Here is a 19295-nt window from a genome sequence, read left to right on the forward strand (position 1 = left end):
GCTGAGTCAGGATTAAAGGATTGACTCCGTAGAGAAAAATTAAGCGTCATGATCTGTGCAGTTCACAGTGTCGCTGATAAGGGGGATCAGCCTTGAATAACACCAATCTCATTAAGAGGCTGCTGAATGGCACAAGGTAATTCCCCCTAATAAACTTCTTTTCTGTGCTGTAGGAAAATTTGTCTTGCCCCTGGTGACAGTTCCAGGGTATGTTTTGGCAGTAATAATACCGGAGATCGCTAACATTTAGTGAGCAATTACTACGGGTCAGACGAGGCTATGTCGTTAGATCTCCTGAACAAGCTGACGTTCTCATCCCCATTACATAGATGAAGAAACCGAGGCTCACAGAACATAATCACTGGCCCAAAGCTGCAGAGCTTGTAAAAAATATCTAACATCACTTGAGCTCTCGCACGGTGCCAGGCCTTCCCTTGGAGTAGCTCACTTCTCTGGGCCTCAAGCTTCGCATCTGTGAAGTGGGCCGGTCATCGCTCTCACAGGCTGGGTGAAGGGTCTGGATATGTTACACATTGAGGGTCGTAGTACTGTCAGTCTCAGATACTGAGCAACAGGTACCTCTTTTCCAGTCCTCTATCCGAACAGCTGCTTTCTCCTTCCTGCAGTGGTCCCTCCCCAGGAGATAGGCTTGACTCCCAACTTTGCACCCGGCCCTTTGCAGATGGGGCTGGACATGTTCACCTCTGGTACTTAGGGGATCGCCACACTGAATAAACTTTATTTTCAGCTCAAGCTATAAATCAAGCCTTTTCACAGGGCATTTACCAGGTACCTCACCCATGTCGGGAGCGGTATCAGTGGGATCTGGAGAAAAAAGTCGTTTGAGTCAACTGATAGTAGACATTGTTCCCCACTGCTAGGTTGAATCCTCTCCATTCCAGGTCCTGCAGAAAGGCAGAGGATGAGGGAATCACCCTGGCAGCTCGCCCCACCCTAGCATTTTGGTTAAGGAGGGGAAACTGAGGCCCAGAAAGTTGAACGGCTACCTTAAGCTCATACCCCACAACCAGGGCAGAGCTGGGTTTGAGCCCCGGGCCTTCAAACCCCTGTACACTGGTGGAGAAAGTTGGTAAGAATGGCTGCTGGTTTCCTATTTTAGGAACGTGTGTTTCCCCATTTTAAATGTACTATCTGCTCATTAAAAGAGATCGGGAACTTGCAGAGAAGTTAGGAAATGAAGCATCAGCCATGATCTCACTACTCAGAGCTAACCACTGTTGTTACTCTTTGAATGGGCTTCTTTTCATTCATTTTTTTAAAATTGGACTTACGAAGATAGAATTTTATGTACATGGAATCTACTAATTTGAAGAGTGCGTTCTGAGCATTTTGACAACTGAGAGTCATCTGATCAACATCGCAGTCAAGATGTATAACATGACCATCCACCCCAAAAGTTCTCTCCTGCCTCTTAGTGGCCAGTCCCCTCCCCAAGCCCAGCCCTGGCAACCACTCTCTGCTTCATTTTGCTCTAGTTTTGCTTTTACTGGGATTTTATATAAATGGAATTACATGGCATTTAATTTTTTGTGTCTGGCTTCTCTCACTTAGCATACTTTGGAGATGAATCCATGTTCTGTGTTATCAGTAACTACTATCACTACTTTTTATTTCCGAGTAGTACACCATTGTTTGGATATGCCACAATTTGTTTATCTTGTGACCAGTTGATAGGCATTTAAGTTATCTCCAATTTGGGGCTATTATGGGAAAACACCTGCTGTGAACGTTCAAGTACACGTTTTTGTGTGGACATGTTTTTAACTCTATACGGGGTGTACACCTGGGAGTGGAAATTTTGGGTTACGTGATAACTCATGTTTAATTGGGAATAACCAGATTGTTTTCCATTCCCACGAACAGTGTATGAGGGGTGTGATTTCATAGTAAGGTACTTGCTATGATTTGACTTTTTGTTTTAGCCATCCTAGTATGTGCGAAGTGGTATTTCATTATGATTTTCATTTGCATATTTCTGATGACTAATAACATCGAAGATGTTGTCTTGTGCTTAGTGGCCATTTGAATATCTCCTTTGGAGAAATGTCTGTTCAGATCCTTTGCCCATTTTTAAATTTTTTTTTTGTCTTTTTATTGTTGAATTGTAAGTATTCTTTACATATTCTAGGTAGAAAGACCTCTATAGATACATGACTTGCAAATATTTTCTCCCGTATTGTGGGTTGTCTTTTTACTTTCTTGTAGCTGGCCTTTAAAGCACAGAAGTTTTAAATTTTGGTGAAGTCCATTTATTTTTTTCTTTCATCATGTGTGCTATTGGTGTCTTATCTAAGAAACCAGTTTTAGCTTTTACTTTTATGAGTATATTCCGAGTTAATTTTTGTATGAGTTATCAAGGGAGGGGTCCTGCTTTTAGTCTTTGCATGCAGCTATCCAGTTTTCCCACCACCAGCTTTTGAATAGATTATCCTTTCGCCCATTAAATTGTCCTTGCATCCTTGTCAAAAATCAACTGTCCGTAAGTGTGAGGGTTTATTTCTGAAATCTGAATTCTGTTCCATTAATCTGTATGTCCTCGTGCTAGTACCACACTAACTTGATTAATATGTGGCTTTGCAGTAGTTTTGAAATCAGGAAGCGTGAGACTTCCAACTTTGTTCTTTTTGAAGATCGTCTTGGCTATTTTGCATCTCTTGCATTTCCACATGAATTTTAGGCTCAGCTTGTCAATTTCTGTTAAAAAGCCAGCAAGAATTTTGATAGGGATCATGTTGAATCTAGGTTAATTTGGGGAGTATTGCCATTTTGACAATATTAAATCCTCCAGTCTATGAACATAGAATGTCTTTCCATTTATTGAAGTCGTCTTTGAGTTCTTTCAACCATGTTTTTAGTTTACAGTGTACAAATCTTGCACTTCATTTGTAAGTTTATTCCTAACTATTTTATTCTTTTGGATGCTATTATAAAATGGAATTACTTTCTTAATTTAATTTTGGGGTGTTCATTTGTTAGTATAAAGAAATACAGTCGATTTCTTTTTCATATATGTTGATCTTGTTTCCTGCAACCTTGCTAAACTTACTTACCGGTTCTAAGGGTTTTGTGTGTGCGCACAGATTCCGTAAGATTGTTTATGTACACAACCATGTCATCTGCAAATAGAGATCATTTTACTTTTTCCATTCCAATCTGGATGATTTTTGAAATTATTATTTTTTCCTCCTTGCCCTGGCTAGAATCGCTAATACACATTGAATAAAAGAGTTGAGAATGGATATTCTTGTCTTGTTCCTGATCTTAGGGGGAAAGCTTTCAGGATTTAACCATTAAGTGTGATGTTAGCAGTGGGTTTTTCATAGATGCCCTTTGTCAGGTTGAAAAAGGTCCCTTCAGTTCCTGGTTTGCTGATTGTTTTTATCATGAAAAGGTGTTAGATTTTGTCACATGCCTTTTCTGCATCTATTGGGATCATGTAGTTTTTGGTTTTTGTTTGATTAATATGCTATATTTGTATGTTGAACCAACTTTGTATTCCTGGAGTAAATCCCACTTGTTATAGCTGGATTTGGCTGCTCTGTTTTATTGAAGATGTTTGTGTCTGTAGTCCTAAGAGTGGCCTGTGGCTTCTTTTCTTGTAATTTCTTTGTCTGATTTGGGTATCAGAATAATGTTCACCTTATGAAATAAATTGTGAAATGTTCCCTCCTCTTCTGTTTTTGGGAAGAATTTGTGAAGAGTTCCTTCAACATATGATTAGAATTCACTAATGAAGCTATCGGAATCTGGACTTTGCTTTTTTTTCTTTTAGTGGAAAATATTTTGAACACTAATTCAATCTTCTATAGGTCTGTTCAGATTTTCTATTTCTCAAGTTGGTTTTTGGTAGTTTATGTTTTTCTAAGAATTTATTTCATCCAGGTTATGTGAGTTGTTGGAATACTATTGTTCATAGTATTTGCTTAAAATCTTTTTGGTTTTATCAAGTCAACAGACTTAAGTTTTTTTTAGATTTCCTTTATCAGGTCCAGGAAGTTTCCTTCTCTTCCTAGTTTGTCATGAGTGGCTATTGAATTTTGTCACATATTTTAAAAGACTTATTTATTTTTAGAGCGAGAGCACGTGGGGTGGGGGGTAAGGGGAGAGAATCTCAAGCAGGCTCCCCACCAAGCACAGAGTCAATCCCATGACCCTGAGATCATGACCCTAGCCGAAATCGAGTCGGACACCAAACTGACTGAGCCTCCCAGGCACCTCTGAATTTTCTCACATTTTAATGTGTACTTATATTCATAGAGATCATTTTTCTTCTTATTTTCTCTTAGTATAGGGAATTGCAGTGATTGGATTTCTGTTTTTAACCTCAACTTACATCTCTGGGGTAAATTCCACCTAGTGACAATGTATTATTTTTTTAATATATTGCTGTATTTAGTTTAATACTTGGTTAAGGATGTTTATGAGGAATATGGGTTTGTAGTTTCTTCTCCTGCAGTGTTTTGCTCTAGTTTTGGATCAGAGTAATGCCAGCCTCATAAAATGAGAGATGTTCTTTCCTCATCTACTTTCTGGAGTAATTTGTGTAGAATTTGTATTACTTCTTCCTTAAATATTTGATCACATTCTCCAGTGAACCCATATGGGATTTTTCTTTGTGATTGGTTATTTAACTATGAACTCAATTTCTGTAATAGATATGGGACTATTTCAGGTTATCTGTTTCTTCTGGAGTGGACTTTGGTACTTTGTATGTTTTAGGGTATTTGTTTGCCTCACTTGTATCATTTTTAATCCCTCTTGTATCTGTAGCATATGTAGTGATGTCGCTTTCTGTCATTCCTGATACTGATAATTGGTGTCCTTTTTCTTTTTTTAATCTTTTTGGCTAAAGGTTTATCATTTTTCTTCATTTCTACAAAGAATCAGCTTTTAGTTTCATTATTTTTCTCTATTGTATTTATTTTCTTTATTCATTCTGCTTTTAGCTATCTGAATTCCTTTCTTCTTTAGAATCAATTTACTCTTCCTCTTTAGATCTTTCTAATGGTGGAAGCTTATAACACTGACTTTAAACCTTTATTCTTTTGTAATGTAATTATTTAATGCTATAAATATGCCCCGCTTTAGGTGGATCCCATAAATTCTGAAAGGTTATGTTTTAATGTTAAGTTTAAACCATTTTCTAATTTCCCTTATTATATTTTTTGTTCCATGTCGTTTTAGAAGTGTGATGTTTATTATTCAAATAGTTGCAATTTTTCCAAAGACCTATTTCTTACTGATTTCTAATTTTTCATTCAGTTATGGTCAGAGACCACTTACGTGATTTCACTATATTTCTGCCTACCTCCTTTCTTGGGAACCCAATTATATGTGTATTAGGCTGCTTGATCTTGTCCACTCTCTCTTCATTTATGTTCAGTCCTTTTCTTTCATTTCTAACTAACAGTTACTCAGAGAAGAGAGTTGAAATCCCCAGTTATAATTGTGGGTTTGTCTACTTCTTGTTTCAGGTTTTGCTTCATGCGTTTGGATATATACACGTTTAGGATTATTATGTTATTCTTGGTGTTTTGACCCTGTTGTCATGGTGTAGGGTCTCTTGTTATCCCTGGTAATGTTTCTTGTCCTGAGGTCTATTTTTTCTGTAATACCATCACAAAACATCACTAGCTTTCTTCACTACTATTTGTATGGTGTACCTTTATTCCGCCTTTTACCCTGTCTTCATATTTAAATAGGTTCCTTATACATAACATATAGTAGAGTCTTGCCTTTTTACTAAGTATGACAGTCTCTGACTTATATTTGGAATGTGGAGACCATTTATATTTAATGTAATTTTAATATATTTGGGTTTAAATCTACCATCTTGCTGTTTGTTTCCTAATCATCTCATTTCTTCCTTGTTGCTCTTTCTCTCATTTTTCTGCCTCATTTTGGATTGAGAATTTTTTTATGATTCCATTTTTATTTCCATTGATTCATCAAGCCAAGTCTTTTATTATTTTTTTTAAAGATTTTATTTATTTATTAGCATAAGTATGGGGAAGGGCAAGCAGGGGCAGAGAGAGAAGCAGGCTCCCCGCTCCCCGCTGGGCAGAGAGCCGGAAGCAGGGCTTGATTCCAGGACTCTGGGATCATGACCTGAGCCGAAGGCAATCACCCAATCAACTGAGCCACCCAGGTGCCCCTCTTTGTGATATTCTTGTCCTACAGTTTACCGTACATATTATTACTACAATTTGTTATTATTTTCTAATGAGAAGTCATTTATCTCTTGAAGAGTATAAAAGTGAGGGAACGTTTTATATATATATAATAATATAATATAATATAATGTAATATAATGTAATATAATGTAATATAATGTAATATAATGTAATATAATATATATATATTTACCCACATGTGTAGTTTCCAGCACTCTTCATTTCTTTTGTAGATTCAGATTTTTATTTGATGTCGTTTTTGCTAAGACCCAAAGAAATTCCTTTAACATTTCTTACATAAGTGCAGGTCTGACCTTTTTGAAAATTTTTTATCTCAAAAATACTTCATCTTTATTTGTGAAAGATACGGCCATTGGATTTAGAATTTTAGGTTGATTAAAAAAATTTTTTTTTTAGGTTGATATTTTCTGTTGATACTTTTGTTCCGTTGCCTCCAGGTCTGTTGTCATTCTTACTGTTGTTCATTTGTGCGTTAATTTCTCCCCCTCTCTGGCTCCTTTTAAGAGTTTCTCTTTTCACTGGTTTTCAACAATTTTGTCATGGTGCTGTGCCTTGGTGGTATTTTCTTGATGTTTATTCTGCTTAGAGTCAGTTGAGCTTTTTGAATCTGGATTTATACTTTTAATCCAGTTTGGGGAAATTGTGGCCATTTTTTCAGATATTTTTTTCTGCCTCACCCCCTTTTCCTGGGACTCCAGTTGTATGTATATGAAATTGTCTGTCTGACAGTGTCCATGCTCTGTTCATTATCTTCAGCCTTTTACCCTTTTCATTTTTCATGTTGGGTAGTTCTCTTGCGCTTTCTTCACTGATTTTTTCTTCTGTGGCATCTGATCTTTTACCCCATATAGTGTGTTGTTTCCCTAGACAATTTATTTTTACATCTACAAGTTCCACTTGAGTTGGTTAGTTTTAGTTGTGGGTTTTTCACATCTTCCATTTCCTTCTTGATGGTATTCATGTTTCCCTCCATGTCTTTGAGCACATTCATGGGTATTTTTATAACCGTTGCTGTAAGTTGCTTATTGGGTAATTCCATTATCTCTGTCCTTTGTGGCTCTGTTTCTGTTGATAGGTTTTTCTCCTGATTGATAGGTCATATTTTCCTACTATTTGGCATGCCTGATAAGCTTTTTATTGCATAATTGACATTGTGAATTTTTATATTGTTAGGTGCTAGATTTTGAAAAAACATTGAACTTTGTTCTGGTTTACAGTTTAGTTATGGAGGACCACCTCATACTTTGCAGGCTTACTCTTAAGATCTATTACGGCAGAGGGGGGCTCCTGGGTGGCTCAGTCAGTTAAGCCTCTGCCTTTGGCTCAGGTCATGATCTCAGGGTCCTGGGAATTGGGCCCTGCCTTGGGCTCCCTGCTCAGCAGGGAGTCTGCTTCTCCCTCTCTCTCTGCTCTCCACCCCCCCCCCCTTGTTCTCTCTCTCAAATAAATAAAATCTTAAAAAAAAAAGTATTAGGGCAGGTCTAGTGCAGTCCTTAATCTATGGTTAATTTTGCCCCATAGTGAAGGGACCCTACCCAATTCCTTATGCATTGTGGCCTCTCTTTTCTGGTTGAGGGAATACAGATTATTTCCTCCCCAGCCCCCCACCCTCCGCTTGCTGCTTTCTAGTGATTCTTTACCCGGTCTTGTGGAATTTGACCCTGTGCTTGGGCAGGTGAGTATTCAGCCGACTTCAGGGAACCCTACTGAAGGTCTCCAGAGCTCTTTTCTTTATGTAACTCCTTTCCCTGTAAATTCTAGCTCCCTTCGGCCTCCCTAAATATTGGCTTCTGCCTCTTCAAATTAACAGGACCACTGGGCTCTGTTCCCCTTCCCTGTCCCTGTGCTGCAGCCTGCAAACTGCTTTCGGACCAGCTGGGTCAGTCGTATTACTTACCGCATTTGTCCCCCTTTTTCTGGGGTCAGCCCCGGGGTACCTGTCTGAAAGCAGTGGAATCATGATTCACAGTTGCTTCCAACAGGAGAGCAATTCCTGTGGCAGGTCCTGCTTCACGGGTGGAAGTGAAAGTCTCTACCCCCTCCCCCCCCCCCCCCCGTCTATTTTTGATGCATGGATTTGTATTTGACTTTTAAGTCTAAAATACAAGTATAAATAATACGTATAAAATTGTGATGAGATCTTTTCATCATGCATTTTCCTGTGTTGTTACAGTCTATGCAACCACATTTCCTAGTGATTGTGCTATGTTCCTTGGAGTGGATGTCCTGGAGTTTCTTTTGTTGTTGTCAGTTTGTTTTTTTGGGGGGGGGGGTTGTTTTTTCCTGGAGTTTCTTAATTAGCCTTGCAGGGCTGAGCATGTAGATACTGGGGAAGCCTCTTTTGCTATGAAAATTGTGGCTTGGCCTCTAAGGCCTTATGCCTTGAACTGAGAAGAATGGAAAATGCTGGCTTCCTGAGCAGGGTTACTGTGGCCCATTCATCTCCTTGCATTTGTGATTCTACCTGTAAGATGATGTCTCGGGGAAATAAACCCACAACAACAACAAAAGCAGGGAGAAATGATAGTAGAATATTAGGCAAGTAGGTTCATAGCAGAACAGTAATTTTGGGAACAGCCCAGAAACTGCACTCAGTGTGTAGTTCAGCAGTCCATGGTGGATCATTCGATGGGAGACTGTGTGGTCATTTATAATGACAAGCATGGTACTCACACCATTTCTACTCATATGATTCTATAAAAATGTCAAAGAAGTAGCGGTGAAGGAAGGAGAATAAGCATATGCCATTTTATCTGTCTATTTGAGAGACAGTGTGGGCTGGGGGTGGGGAGGGGCAGAGGGAGAGAGAGAATCTTAAGCAGGCTCCACGCCCAGCACGGAGCCGGACACAGGGCTCCATCCCACAACCCTGAGATCATGCCCTGAGCCAAAATCGAGAGTCTGATGCTCAAGCTCAACTAACTGAGCCACCCAGGTGCCCGGCATGTACCATTTTGATACAGTTGCTTATGTACAAGTAAACAAAGGTTAGGGAAATGCATGGAGCAGGCATTAGGAATCAGGGGACCTGGGATGTCTGTCCCAGCCCTGCCTTTGTTTTTTTGTGATTCCGGGCAAATCGTTTCCTGTATCTGGGCTTCAGTTTCCACATCTGACAGGGAGGGAGGTTGAGAACTTAGTACCACATAGGGCTGTGGTTTGGTTTTGTTCCTTGGTAATTCAATTTTTAGTAAATAAGCTGAAAAGATGAGAAAAGCACACTTGAGAGAAGTGAGAGTGTGAGGTCCCTTAGGCCACCTGCAGTACCTGGCATCCCTTGCCCATTTCTGAGCCAGAACATGGGGTCGTGTGTGGGCGTGGGGCCCCCCAGATCAACGCGCATCAGCAGTTCCCACCGAGCGCTTACTCTGCACCTGGCCCCATGCTCCAGTCTTTCCCTGCATTTTCTCTTGTTGGTCCTTTCATCACGTGTGTCCCATCCGCGTGCTCAGTCTTCATTTTTTCAAGTGACAAAATTGAGGCTTTGCAAGCATCAGATGTTGTCTGAGCAGGAGCCAGGGTTTGGACCCAGGCCTGAGTCCTGGAAGCCTTGTTTGGACTTCACCCGCCATGCTGTCGTTCTCATCCGGTGAGTTGGCAGCCCTCTTGCACCTCAGGGTCACACGCTGTCCCCTTTGTGCCCGCAGCGGACAACGAGAACAACATCGCCTCCAACCAGTCCCGATCGCCGCCTGCTGTTGTAGAAGAGAAGTGGAAACCCCAGGCCCAGAGGAACAGCGCCAACAACAGTAGGTCTCTCCCGGGCCAGAGGTCCATCCGTGCACCACTAGCCCGGCTCTGGCCACTCCCCTCAGCCCCCCATTCCACCACGTGTACCTCTCGTGGTGATGCAAGACCGCCTCCGAAGCTCTTACACACCTAAGACCTCGTCTGTGGGAGTTGTGACCTCACTGGACAGGCAGAAGGAAGCCCGGGGAGAGGAGGGGATCTTTGTGTGCTCAGAAAGCACATACTTAGTGATAGAGTCGGAACTGGAGTCCACTCTCCACACTTTCTGTTGGCTGATCTTTCCTGATGCTGTGGCCTCATTTATTTTATTCACTAGAGATTCCTTTCTCAGAGGCAATTGCCATGTTGAGGAAGAAGTGAGACCAGTTGGCTTCAGAAGGCTAGGGGAGTGACACGTGCAGCAAGTATGTTGCGTACGTCCCACTGTATTCTCCGCCCGTGCTCACGGCAGGCATTACCGATCAACCCTAGAACGTTACTCTGGTGAGAGTCACATGTTAAGGACCACCAGCACCACCAGTTCGTGTGTAAGATGAAACCTCATAGTTGCTAATACTAGGTGCTTAGAGAGGAGTAGGCTGCCTCCAGACGGAGGAACCTCCGATGCCAGGTTTAATGACCTCTCTCTCTGTGTCCTCCGCCAGCCATGACCAGCGGTTTAACGCCCAACAGCATGATCCCCGAGAAGGAGCGGCAGAATATCGCAGAGCGGCTGCTGAGGGTCATGTGCGCCGACCTGGGCGCGCTGAGCGTGGTGAGTGGGAAGGAGTTCCTGAAACTGGCCCAGACGCTGGTGGACAGCGGCGCCCGCTACGGGGCCTTCTCCGTCACGGAGATCCTGGGCAACTTCAACACGCTGGCCCTGAAGCACCTGCCGCGCATGTACAACCAGGTGAAGGTGAAGGTGACGTGTGCCTTGGGCAGCAACGCCTGTCTGGGCATCGGTGTCACCTGCCACTCGCAGAGCGTCGGCCCCGACTCATGCTACATCCTCACGGCCTACCAAGCCGAGGGCAACCACATCAAGAGCTACGTGCTGGGCGTGAAGGGCGCGGACATCCGCGACAGTGGCGACCTGGTGCACCACTGGGTGCAGAACGTGCTGTCAGAGTTTGTGATGTCGGAGATCAGGACAGTGTACGTGACAGACTGCCGGGTGAGCGCGTCCGCCTTCTCCAAGGCCGGCATGTGCCTTCGCTGCTCAGCCTGTGCCTTGAACTCGGTGGTGCAGAGCGTGCTGAGCAAGCGGACGCTGCAGGCCCGCAGCATGCACGAGGTCATCGAGCTGCTCAACGTGTGCGAGGACCTGGCGGGCTCCACGGGCCTGGCCAAGGAGACCTTCGGCTCGCTGGAGGAGACCTCGCCGCCGCCCTGCTGGAACTCGGTCACGGACTCGCTGCTGCTGGTGCATGAGCGGTACGAGCAGATCTGCGAGTTCTACAGCCGCGCCAAGAAGATGAACCTCATCCAGAGCCTCAACAAGCACCTGCTCAGCAACCTGGCGGCCATCCTGACGCCGGTCAAGCAGGCGGTCATCGAGCTGAGCAATGAGAGTCAGCCCACCCTGCAGCTGGTGCTGCCCACCTACGTCAGGCTGGAGAAGCTGTTCACGGCCAAGGCCAACGACGCGGGCACCGTCAGCAAGCTGTGCCACCTTTTCCTGGAGGCCCTCAAGGAGAACTTCAAGGTGCACCCGGCGCATAAGGTGGCCATGATCCTGGACCCGCAGCAGAAGCTGCGGCCCGTGCCGCCCTACCAGCACGAGGAGATCATCGGCAAGGTGTGCGAGCTCATCAACGAGGTGAAGGAGTCCTGGACCGAGGAGGCCGACTTCGAGCCCGCCGCCAAGAAGCCCCGCTCCGCCACGGGCGAGCACCCCGCAGCTCAGGAAGACGATCGGCTTGGGAAGAACGAGGTGTACGATTACCTGCAGGAGCCCCTCTTCCAGGCCACCCCTGATCTCTTCCAGTACTGGTCGTGCGTTACCCAAAAGCACACGAAACTCGCCAAGCTGGCCTTCTGGCTGCTCGCGGTTCCGGCCGTGGGGGCCAGGAGCGGGTGTGTAAATATGTGTGAGCAGGCCCTTCTAATCAAAAGGAGGCGGCTGCTCAGTCCAGAAGATATGAACAAACTCATGTTTCTGAAATCCAACATGCTTTAAGACTTCGGAACGGTAAGAAGGAAGAAAAGAAAAAGAGAAGAGAAACATTAGGAAGAAAAACCACACACACACACACACACACAACACTGTCGCAAACAAAAAGGAATTTAAGTTCTAAACACTGTGGACCTCATTATAAACGCCCCCCCGGAAACTTAAGTGCTTTTTCAGTGCGTGTGTGCATGTGGTGTGCGGACGCGTCCAGGCGCGTGGGCGTGGGTGTGCGGCGCGGGGCCCCGTGCTCGCCCGTGTGCCCCCCCCCCCCGCGCACGCATGCACACACACACGCAACCCTGGTGCGTGCGCACACGCCTGCTCGTGGGCGCCTGTGCGTTGAACTGGGTGTGTCAGGAAAGCTGAGTGGGGAAGAGGGAAGACACTTCACCTCCTTTTCTCAGTGAGGGGGCTTAAAAGACTCCGTTTTCAGGTGTGCAGATTGGTAGGAAGCTGATGTTGTAAAACGTTCAGGCAGCTGAGATCTGAAGTGACTTGACGCTCTCTGTCCTTGACCCTGTGGCCGTCCCCCCCCTTCTGCCCCCTCCATGCCCCTCCCCCAAGCCCTCCTGACCCTCCTGCACCCACCCTCTCCCCGGCTGCTCTGCCATGGATTCTCCAGACTGCATCAGATGGACCGTGTCTGCACTGGACTTTGTTCTCGTTCACCTTCAGGGCATTGAGCTGTTGCCTCCGAGATACCCTTGGGGGGTCCCGGGGCAGCCGCCTTAGAAACACACCTATCTATCTCCCCAAATCAGGAAAGGAGACTTTAAGAATATAAAGCTGACTTTTTGCTTTTTAATATAAGATAGAAAAAAAGACATTTTTTAAAGAACTATAATACTGTCTCCACTCCTTAATAATTTTTTTTCCTAACATTTTAGCAGTTTTTGCTTTTTTTTTTTTTTTTTTCCCAAATTTGATTTTAGACTGCTAGGAGGCACTGAATGTCTATAACTTATGTTTTGGAGGTTTTGGGTTTTTTTGTTTTTTGTTTTTTCCAGTTGCCCTTTTTGTTCCTCAAATCACACTGTAAACTAGCTCATCTCAGTGGTATCTTCAGTATCCTAAGGTTTTTATTAGCCCTCCCTGTACAGTCCCATGTTCACGTATTCGAACAGCCAAGACCACAGACTTGGCTTCGCTGTTTGGAAACCAGGAGTGGGGTTGGAGACCGGGTTTCGCAGATGTGGGTTCGGCGGAAGCCATAGGGAAGCGTGTGGCTTAGGAGTCCTGAATGTGCGCGGGAGACGCGCCCTCCCGGCTCCCTGTGTCTGGCACCGTGAATGTCTGGCTCTCTGCCCAGAGTGCGTTACACTAGTCGCCACGTCACCGACACTTCCAGCTCAGCAGGGACTCCCGAGTCCACCCGCGTTCACGTCCGTCGCACCTCAGCCGCACGGCCCCTCCCCCCTCCCCAGGGCCCCAGGGGTCCTGCTGGTGCCATTGCCCACGGCCCTGGGGGTCCCCACGTGAGCCTCGGGCCGCCTTCCAGGACGGCAGTTGAGCGTGGTGCCTTGGGGGCCAAACGGTGGCTGTCTTGAGGGTGGAGGGGCATCAGGCCACATTTAACTTGAGGCTGTGAACACTGGCTTTTCTCTCCTGAGCAGCTTAGGTTGCACGTGCTTAGTCCAAATGCCAAGAGCGTGGCCCCTTTGCCCTCCCCAGAGGTGGTTCTGTCAGGGTCAGCGCTCCACCCCCACGCCCCATGAGTCCGGTGCTGCTGGCCTCCTGGCCCCTCGGTGGCCGTGGCTGTGGGATAGATGGCTGCACCGAGGGCTTCAGGCTAAGAGTGACCGCCACCACGGAGGGCTCTTTGCAGAGGCACGTTTCACCGTCTTGAGGTTGACTAAGTCCGCTCCATCCCTTCCTGGTAATAAAGCATTACTTAGCAGTGAGATACCTCGACTCCACAAAGCACTGTACAGCAGCCCGTCCCCGGGTCCGTAGCGCATCGGGAAGTCAAGTTGGTTCAGAAACCCGAGAAGGCTTAGGATCGGAGACCAGAGCGGTGTCCCTGGGGGCCGAGCCTGCTCCCGTCGCCTCACGAGCACTAACGCAGCTTTTCCCTCCGAGTCTTGGACACACTGCGACGCATCGGAATGGGCCGTTCCCACCGGCGCTCCAGCAGGCGGTGGTCTCAGGAACCAGTGGCATTGCCTCCCGGAGGGGTTCTAGGTACTTCCCCCACATTTCCAGCCGGGGTCACGCCACCAGAAGAGCCTCCATCTGCACTGGACAGTCACCTCATGTCACTTTCTAGAGAGCGTGGGAGCATCAACGAACGTTCTGATCCGAACTTTGGGGAAATTCCGGAAGGCTGCAGGGCTGCTGGGACGGGGGCCCGCGGCAGAAGGCCCGTCCAGCTGTGCTTTGCTGCTGGGGAAGGGTCCACGACTTGGCACTTTGCACCACATAGGGGGGACCAGAGCTGCCCACCTCGTGTGGCTGGTGGGAGCAGAGCCTTGGAGTCCGTCATTCCTCTACTGAGAGCAGAGCTGTTCTGCGTTGCCCCATTTTCGGGCCAGACATTTCACTTTGTCGGGAAGCCATCAGAGACCAAGCCCAGCTCCGCGTTCTCTTTGGAACCCGGGGCTGCCCTCCGGAATGAAAGTCTGCGTAAGTCTAGTTAACTGCATTCTAGATGTCGTACGTGTCACCCCCGTTCTGTTCTTCCTTCCCGCCTCCATTCAACCCTTCGGGCTTGGCTCGCTCTACAGGGTTAAGACAGACGCCGCTAGGCACCCTGAAAGCTGTCTCCTCCTTTGGGCTGCCTCATCCAGGTCCGGTAACAAGGTGGCAGGTAGTCCTTTGTCTCTCGCAGCCGCTGGCTCCCCCCGAAACTGGTGTCACCAACAGGAAAGGCTGTATCAGGGTGCCCCTTCGGTCTGCTTCCTCCCACAGGCAGGTCCGTAGTGTAAATCTTGCTGCAGCGAACAGCTTAGGAAAACCCAAAGATCTGACAGATCCAGCCACTGGCCCGTCATTTCCAGCAATATCCACCTTATCCAAATTCTAGTTTAGCCAAAGGATTGAGGTAGACTCTTCCAGTTCATCTCCCTGGACCTCCCCTGGCACTGACCTTGAGAAGGAGTCTGTCTTCGGCTCCGCCCCGGTCTGTGACCACTATGGGACTCTCCACCACAGGCCCTCGGTTGCTGGCAGGCCAGGAAATAGGGCCATTTCTGTCATGTTCTCGGCAGCTCAGTGTGGTCTTCTGCTGACTTGGACGCACCTTGCCTCAAGCCATGTGATTCCCAGGACAGAGGTGGTCTTGTTTGACATACGTGGACCCCAGAGGGGAGATGGAGAGAGCACATCTCTATCCTGCAGGGTGTTCTCCGTCATCGGATGCCCAAGCCAAGGACTGCAGCCTTGTGAGTGGTCGATCTGAGTAGCCTGGGCATGGATGCTCTTGTCCCAACACCGGTCTCCCTCCCTGTGCCTGGACCCACCGGCCAGGCCTCAGATGGTGGTTAGAAACCAAAACAAAATGGAAGGGCCACCCGAGCAAAGCTGCTGCCGGATCCCCGAGCAGGCGCCACCAGCCCACCTGACAGCCTCAGGCTTGGCGCTCGGGGAATGGCTGTCGGCAGGAAAAGGGTACAAAAGTTTCCTGGCGAGGAGAGAACGGTCTGAGGAAGGACTTTCTTTTTACACGTGGTCCGTAAGCCGGCGAGTGTTCTCCCCTTGAGTTCCCTCCTTTATCGCCTGCACTTTGAAGAAACACCAGGGAAGAACTCTGCGAGGCGTGTTTTCCACTGTGAAGCCAAACCTCTGCCTTTGGGAGTCCCCTGTGCTCGCCCGAGGCCACCTGCTTCGGCCCGGACTCGGACTTGACTCCCCGGCGAGGGGGCACCCGGAGAGCCGTCGGGTACAGCACGCGCTCCTGGGGCCCACCCGTTCCCAGGAAAGGTTGAAATGAAGCTGGGTTGCGGATGGAGGAGGGAGGCCCTGTGGACGGCAGCCCCGAAGGGGACGGTGCCTGGATGCTGTGGTCACGGTGGACGTGCTCGCAGGGATGGAAAGAGGAGGTGCACGGGCATGGCGGGCAGCCACCTCCTGCCCCGTTGAGCTGGGGTGAGTTCATAGCTTTGCCCTTCGCCCTGAGAACGTGGCCGCGCACGTTTGCCTGGATGTACCTGATGGGGAGCTGCTAGAAAGGCTGCTGGCTTAGAACAGAGAGGCTGAGTACGGCTCGGGCTGTGCCCTGGAGATGGGAGGCGGGGAGCGGGGGGCTCCTGTCTCAGCCCAGCCAGCGCCAGCCTGGCCCCCGTGTCCAGCTGGGCCTGCCCCTCTCTTCACTGTGGCTCATGTTTGCTAGGCCAGTTATGGTGAACCAATGATACAGTGTTGTTTTCCTCTTAGTTTCCCTCCTGGGTCCCCTCTTCAGGGCTTTCTGCAGGTTTTGTCGTCGTCGTCTTGTTTTTCTTCCTCTCTCATTTGGGTTTGAGGATCGTGGTCAGTAGAGGCCTGCCTTTCTTTGGAGGGGCCCTGTGGTTTCTCTGTGAGGACGCACGTCCCCACCGCCACCGGGGGTGTCGCTTTCAAGATCCAGCTCCTGTACAGAGAAGGATTTGCTAGGTCTGCAGTTGGGCGTCAGCATCAGGACCCGCGAGGGTCCTCCCCACCCGCCGCGTCCCCACCGGGCACCTTGACTCTTCAAACCAAAGTTCCTTAAAGGGGCACAGCCCAGCCTTGTCCACAACCTCAGGGGCCTGGGATCCCTGTGGCGCTTCCTGAAGTCCAGGTTGGCAGAGACCGTGGGGTCTGAGCCCAGCCGGAAGGAAGCCTCCTCCCACAACCCAGGTGCCAGCCGGTCCCCGCCTGGGGCCCTCGCTCCCGCCCCGCCAGGGTGGCCGGGTTCCCAGGCGGTGAGCCAGCTCGTGGACTGGCGTGGGGCTGGGACTCGCCAGCCAGGAGAGACAGGACCCGCCGGTCAGCGCGTCCGGGGCCATTCAGATCCCAAGCATCAGGAAATCATTTTGTACAACCACCTGAAGCAGAGATATTTTTTAAAAAGCGTAAATTATTTTCAGTTGTTTTCTGATCCTACCTTTTTCTCCCCCCTCCCCCCCCACAAACTTCACATCAGTGATTCTTTCACATCAGGTAAATCTTGAGAAAGCCTTGGTACCCCTCCCTCCCGCGCCCTGCTCAGTACCCACGTGCGTGCACCCCCCATCCTGTCTCAGTAGTTAAGACGTTCTAGGCAATACCGTAGGCACATCTGACTGTGTCTCTCTCTCCGAGTGCAAGAAACTCAAGTCATCTTAAAAAAAAAAAACACAAAAAAAAAATTTACAAAAAAAAACAAACACAAAAAAATATCTTTTTTAGGCCAGAGTTTTCTACAGGTATTAATGAATATTTTTCTTAATCCTTATAAGTTTTATGTGTTTAATATTTCTTAATACCGGTAGCATTAATTTATACTTTTGTAGCAACACAATATTTTTATAAACAGCCAGTGCTTGGCTCCAGTCTCCACGAGGGGTTTATGCAGCGGCCATCTTGGGGCCCTGTGTACCATGTACTGTATTTAAAAAGTTACCTAGTGTCACCTTTGCTGTGTTAATTAACAAAAGACGTTGTTTGCGGTCTCCTGTGTCGTTGGTGTGGATCCAACAGCTCTCCAAGGAGTCACGTTGCATGGGGGTTGAGTTGACAGTTCTTGTGATCTGTAAACCCCCGAGACCAAACGAGGGTTTATTTAGGGTTTTCTGTTTGTCCTTTGGGTTTTTTCGTTTCACTTTGTTTTGGTACCGTATCTCCATTTAACAGCCAAATCAGTTTCGTGATGTTTAAAAACTTTTTCTGATGTCAAATGGAGGAAAGGAACAGAAAAAAAAAAAAAAAAAAGATTTTTACAGAGTAATAAAATTTAAAACTGAGCTGTTTAAATGTTGCTGTTTTTACCTGTCTGTTCTTGTCCAAAAGTGGGACATTCCCAGGAAGAAGAGGAAGGTTCCACTTGGTTCCTTAAATCGCCAAAAGCCCTAGCCCAGAATTCACCCCCCACGCCCCGAATTCTTGCAACATTATTTCCCAGTTGGTTGATGCCAAGGCAAAAAGACATCCTTTTAATGGTTAGAGAGGATCAGTTACTTAAATGATTTCATGTCAGTGTTGTATTTATGGTTTTACAATAAAACAACCTTTAGGAAGATGGTGGTGTGTGGTGTTATTTCTTGGGTTTGGCGTTGGGCCCCGTCATCTGGTGAAGAGCGGGGGCACCGGTGAATAGAGACGGAGGAGAGGCAGGATCCCTGGGCTTGAGAGCGGGGATGTCATCTCAGCTGAGTTGACCCGTCCGGCGCCAGAGCCCACTCAGCCCCCGTGTGATCAGTGATAGGGCCAGTGATAGGGCCCCTGTGGGCCTTGCTCACGGACCATCGTCCCCTGGAAGGAGGAGGAACTTAATCTGAGTCCTGCATGTCCAGTGTCTCAGGGACACGTCCAAGTTTACTGTGTCCGGTGGTCACTGGTGTGCCTCTTGCCTCTGGTCACCCGGTACCCAGCAGCCTGGGGTGACGTGGGCCTGTGTGTTGTATCCTCCTCCGTCTGGGGAGGAGTGTCTGCGGCTCCGCCAGATTCCCGATGGCGTCTGTGGCTCTAAGCAGGTTAAGAATCTGTGCCCTCCACGGTGAGCTTTGGGGTACCAGCCTGGCTGGACTTGGGCAGGTCTCACCTGGAGCTTCACACCCCGACACATGCACATCAGGGCTTCGAGTCAAGCTGAGGGCAAGTCGAAGGAGAGCTGGTGCCCCCAGAAGGCGGGCAGTGGCCCGAGTCGGCCAGAAGGGTGAGTGCGCTGCTGTGGGGACGGTCGGCTCAAAGGCCAACGCCGTCGTGCTTTCTCCTGGCCTCAACCAGACGGGGCGCTGTCCCCGAAGAGGACGTGTTACGGCCGTTGGCCGAACAAATGGCACCAAGTCGCACGTGGAGCATCACCAGCAGGCTGCCGAGCTGGACCCCTGTCCCTCAGGACCGTCCTGTGGGTGTTTGCTCTGACGAGTGCCCCGGGACATTGCCAAGAGCGGTTGACTGACGTTTCATTGAGGAGTTTCCATGCCGTAAAACGAGTCAGGAGGCCACCGTAGCTGAAGAGTCCTTCCCCAAGCCTGGAACGCTGCTGTCCTGGAAGAAGGCCAAGGGCATGGCCCAGAGCC

At 47.9% G+C, this 19295-nt stretch overlaps 1 protein-coding gene across 23 annotated transcripts in view; it reads left to right on the top strand.

Moving 5' to 3' along the window:
• ZNF618 (zinc finger protein 618) overlaps nucleotides 1-18290 on the top strand; it is a 184914-nt gene extending 166624 nt beyond the window's left edge. For all 23 annotated transcript variants that reach the window (XM_064579953.1, XM_064579955.1, XM_064579960.1 and 20 more), the window contains 2 exons: nucleotides 9863-9964; nucleotides 10610-18290. In XM_064579953.1, coding sequence (XP_064436023.1) covers nucleotides 9863-9964; nucleotides 10610-12126 — 1619 coding nt within the window. In that variant the 3' untranslated portion in view covers nucleotides 12127-18290. The remainder of the gene's footprint in view (nucleotides 1-9862; nucleotides 9965-10609) is intronic.
• Nucleotides 18291-19295: the final 1005 nt, after the last annotated feature.

This window comes from Mirounga angustirostris, unplaced genomic scaffold (genome assembly GCF_029215605.1).
Source record: "Mirounga angustirostris isolate CCGP_5_RB_7025 unplaced genomic scaffold, mMirAng1.0.hap1 SCAF_15, whole genome shotgun sequence".
Classification (NCBI taxonomy): domain Eukaryota; kingdom Metazoa; phylum Chordata; class Mammalia; order Carnivora; family Phocidae; genus Mirounga; species Mirounga angustirostris.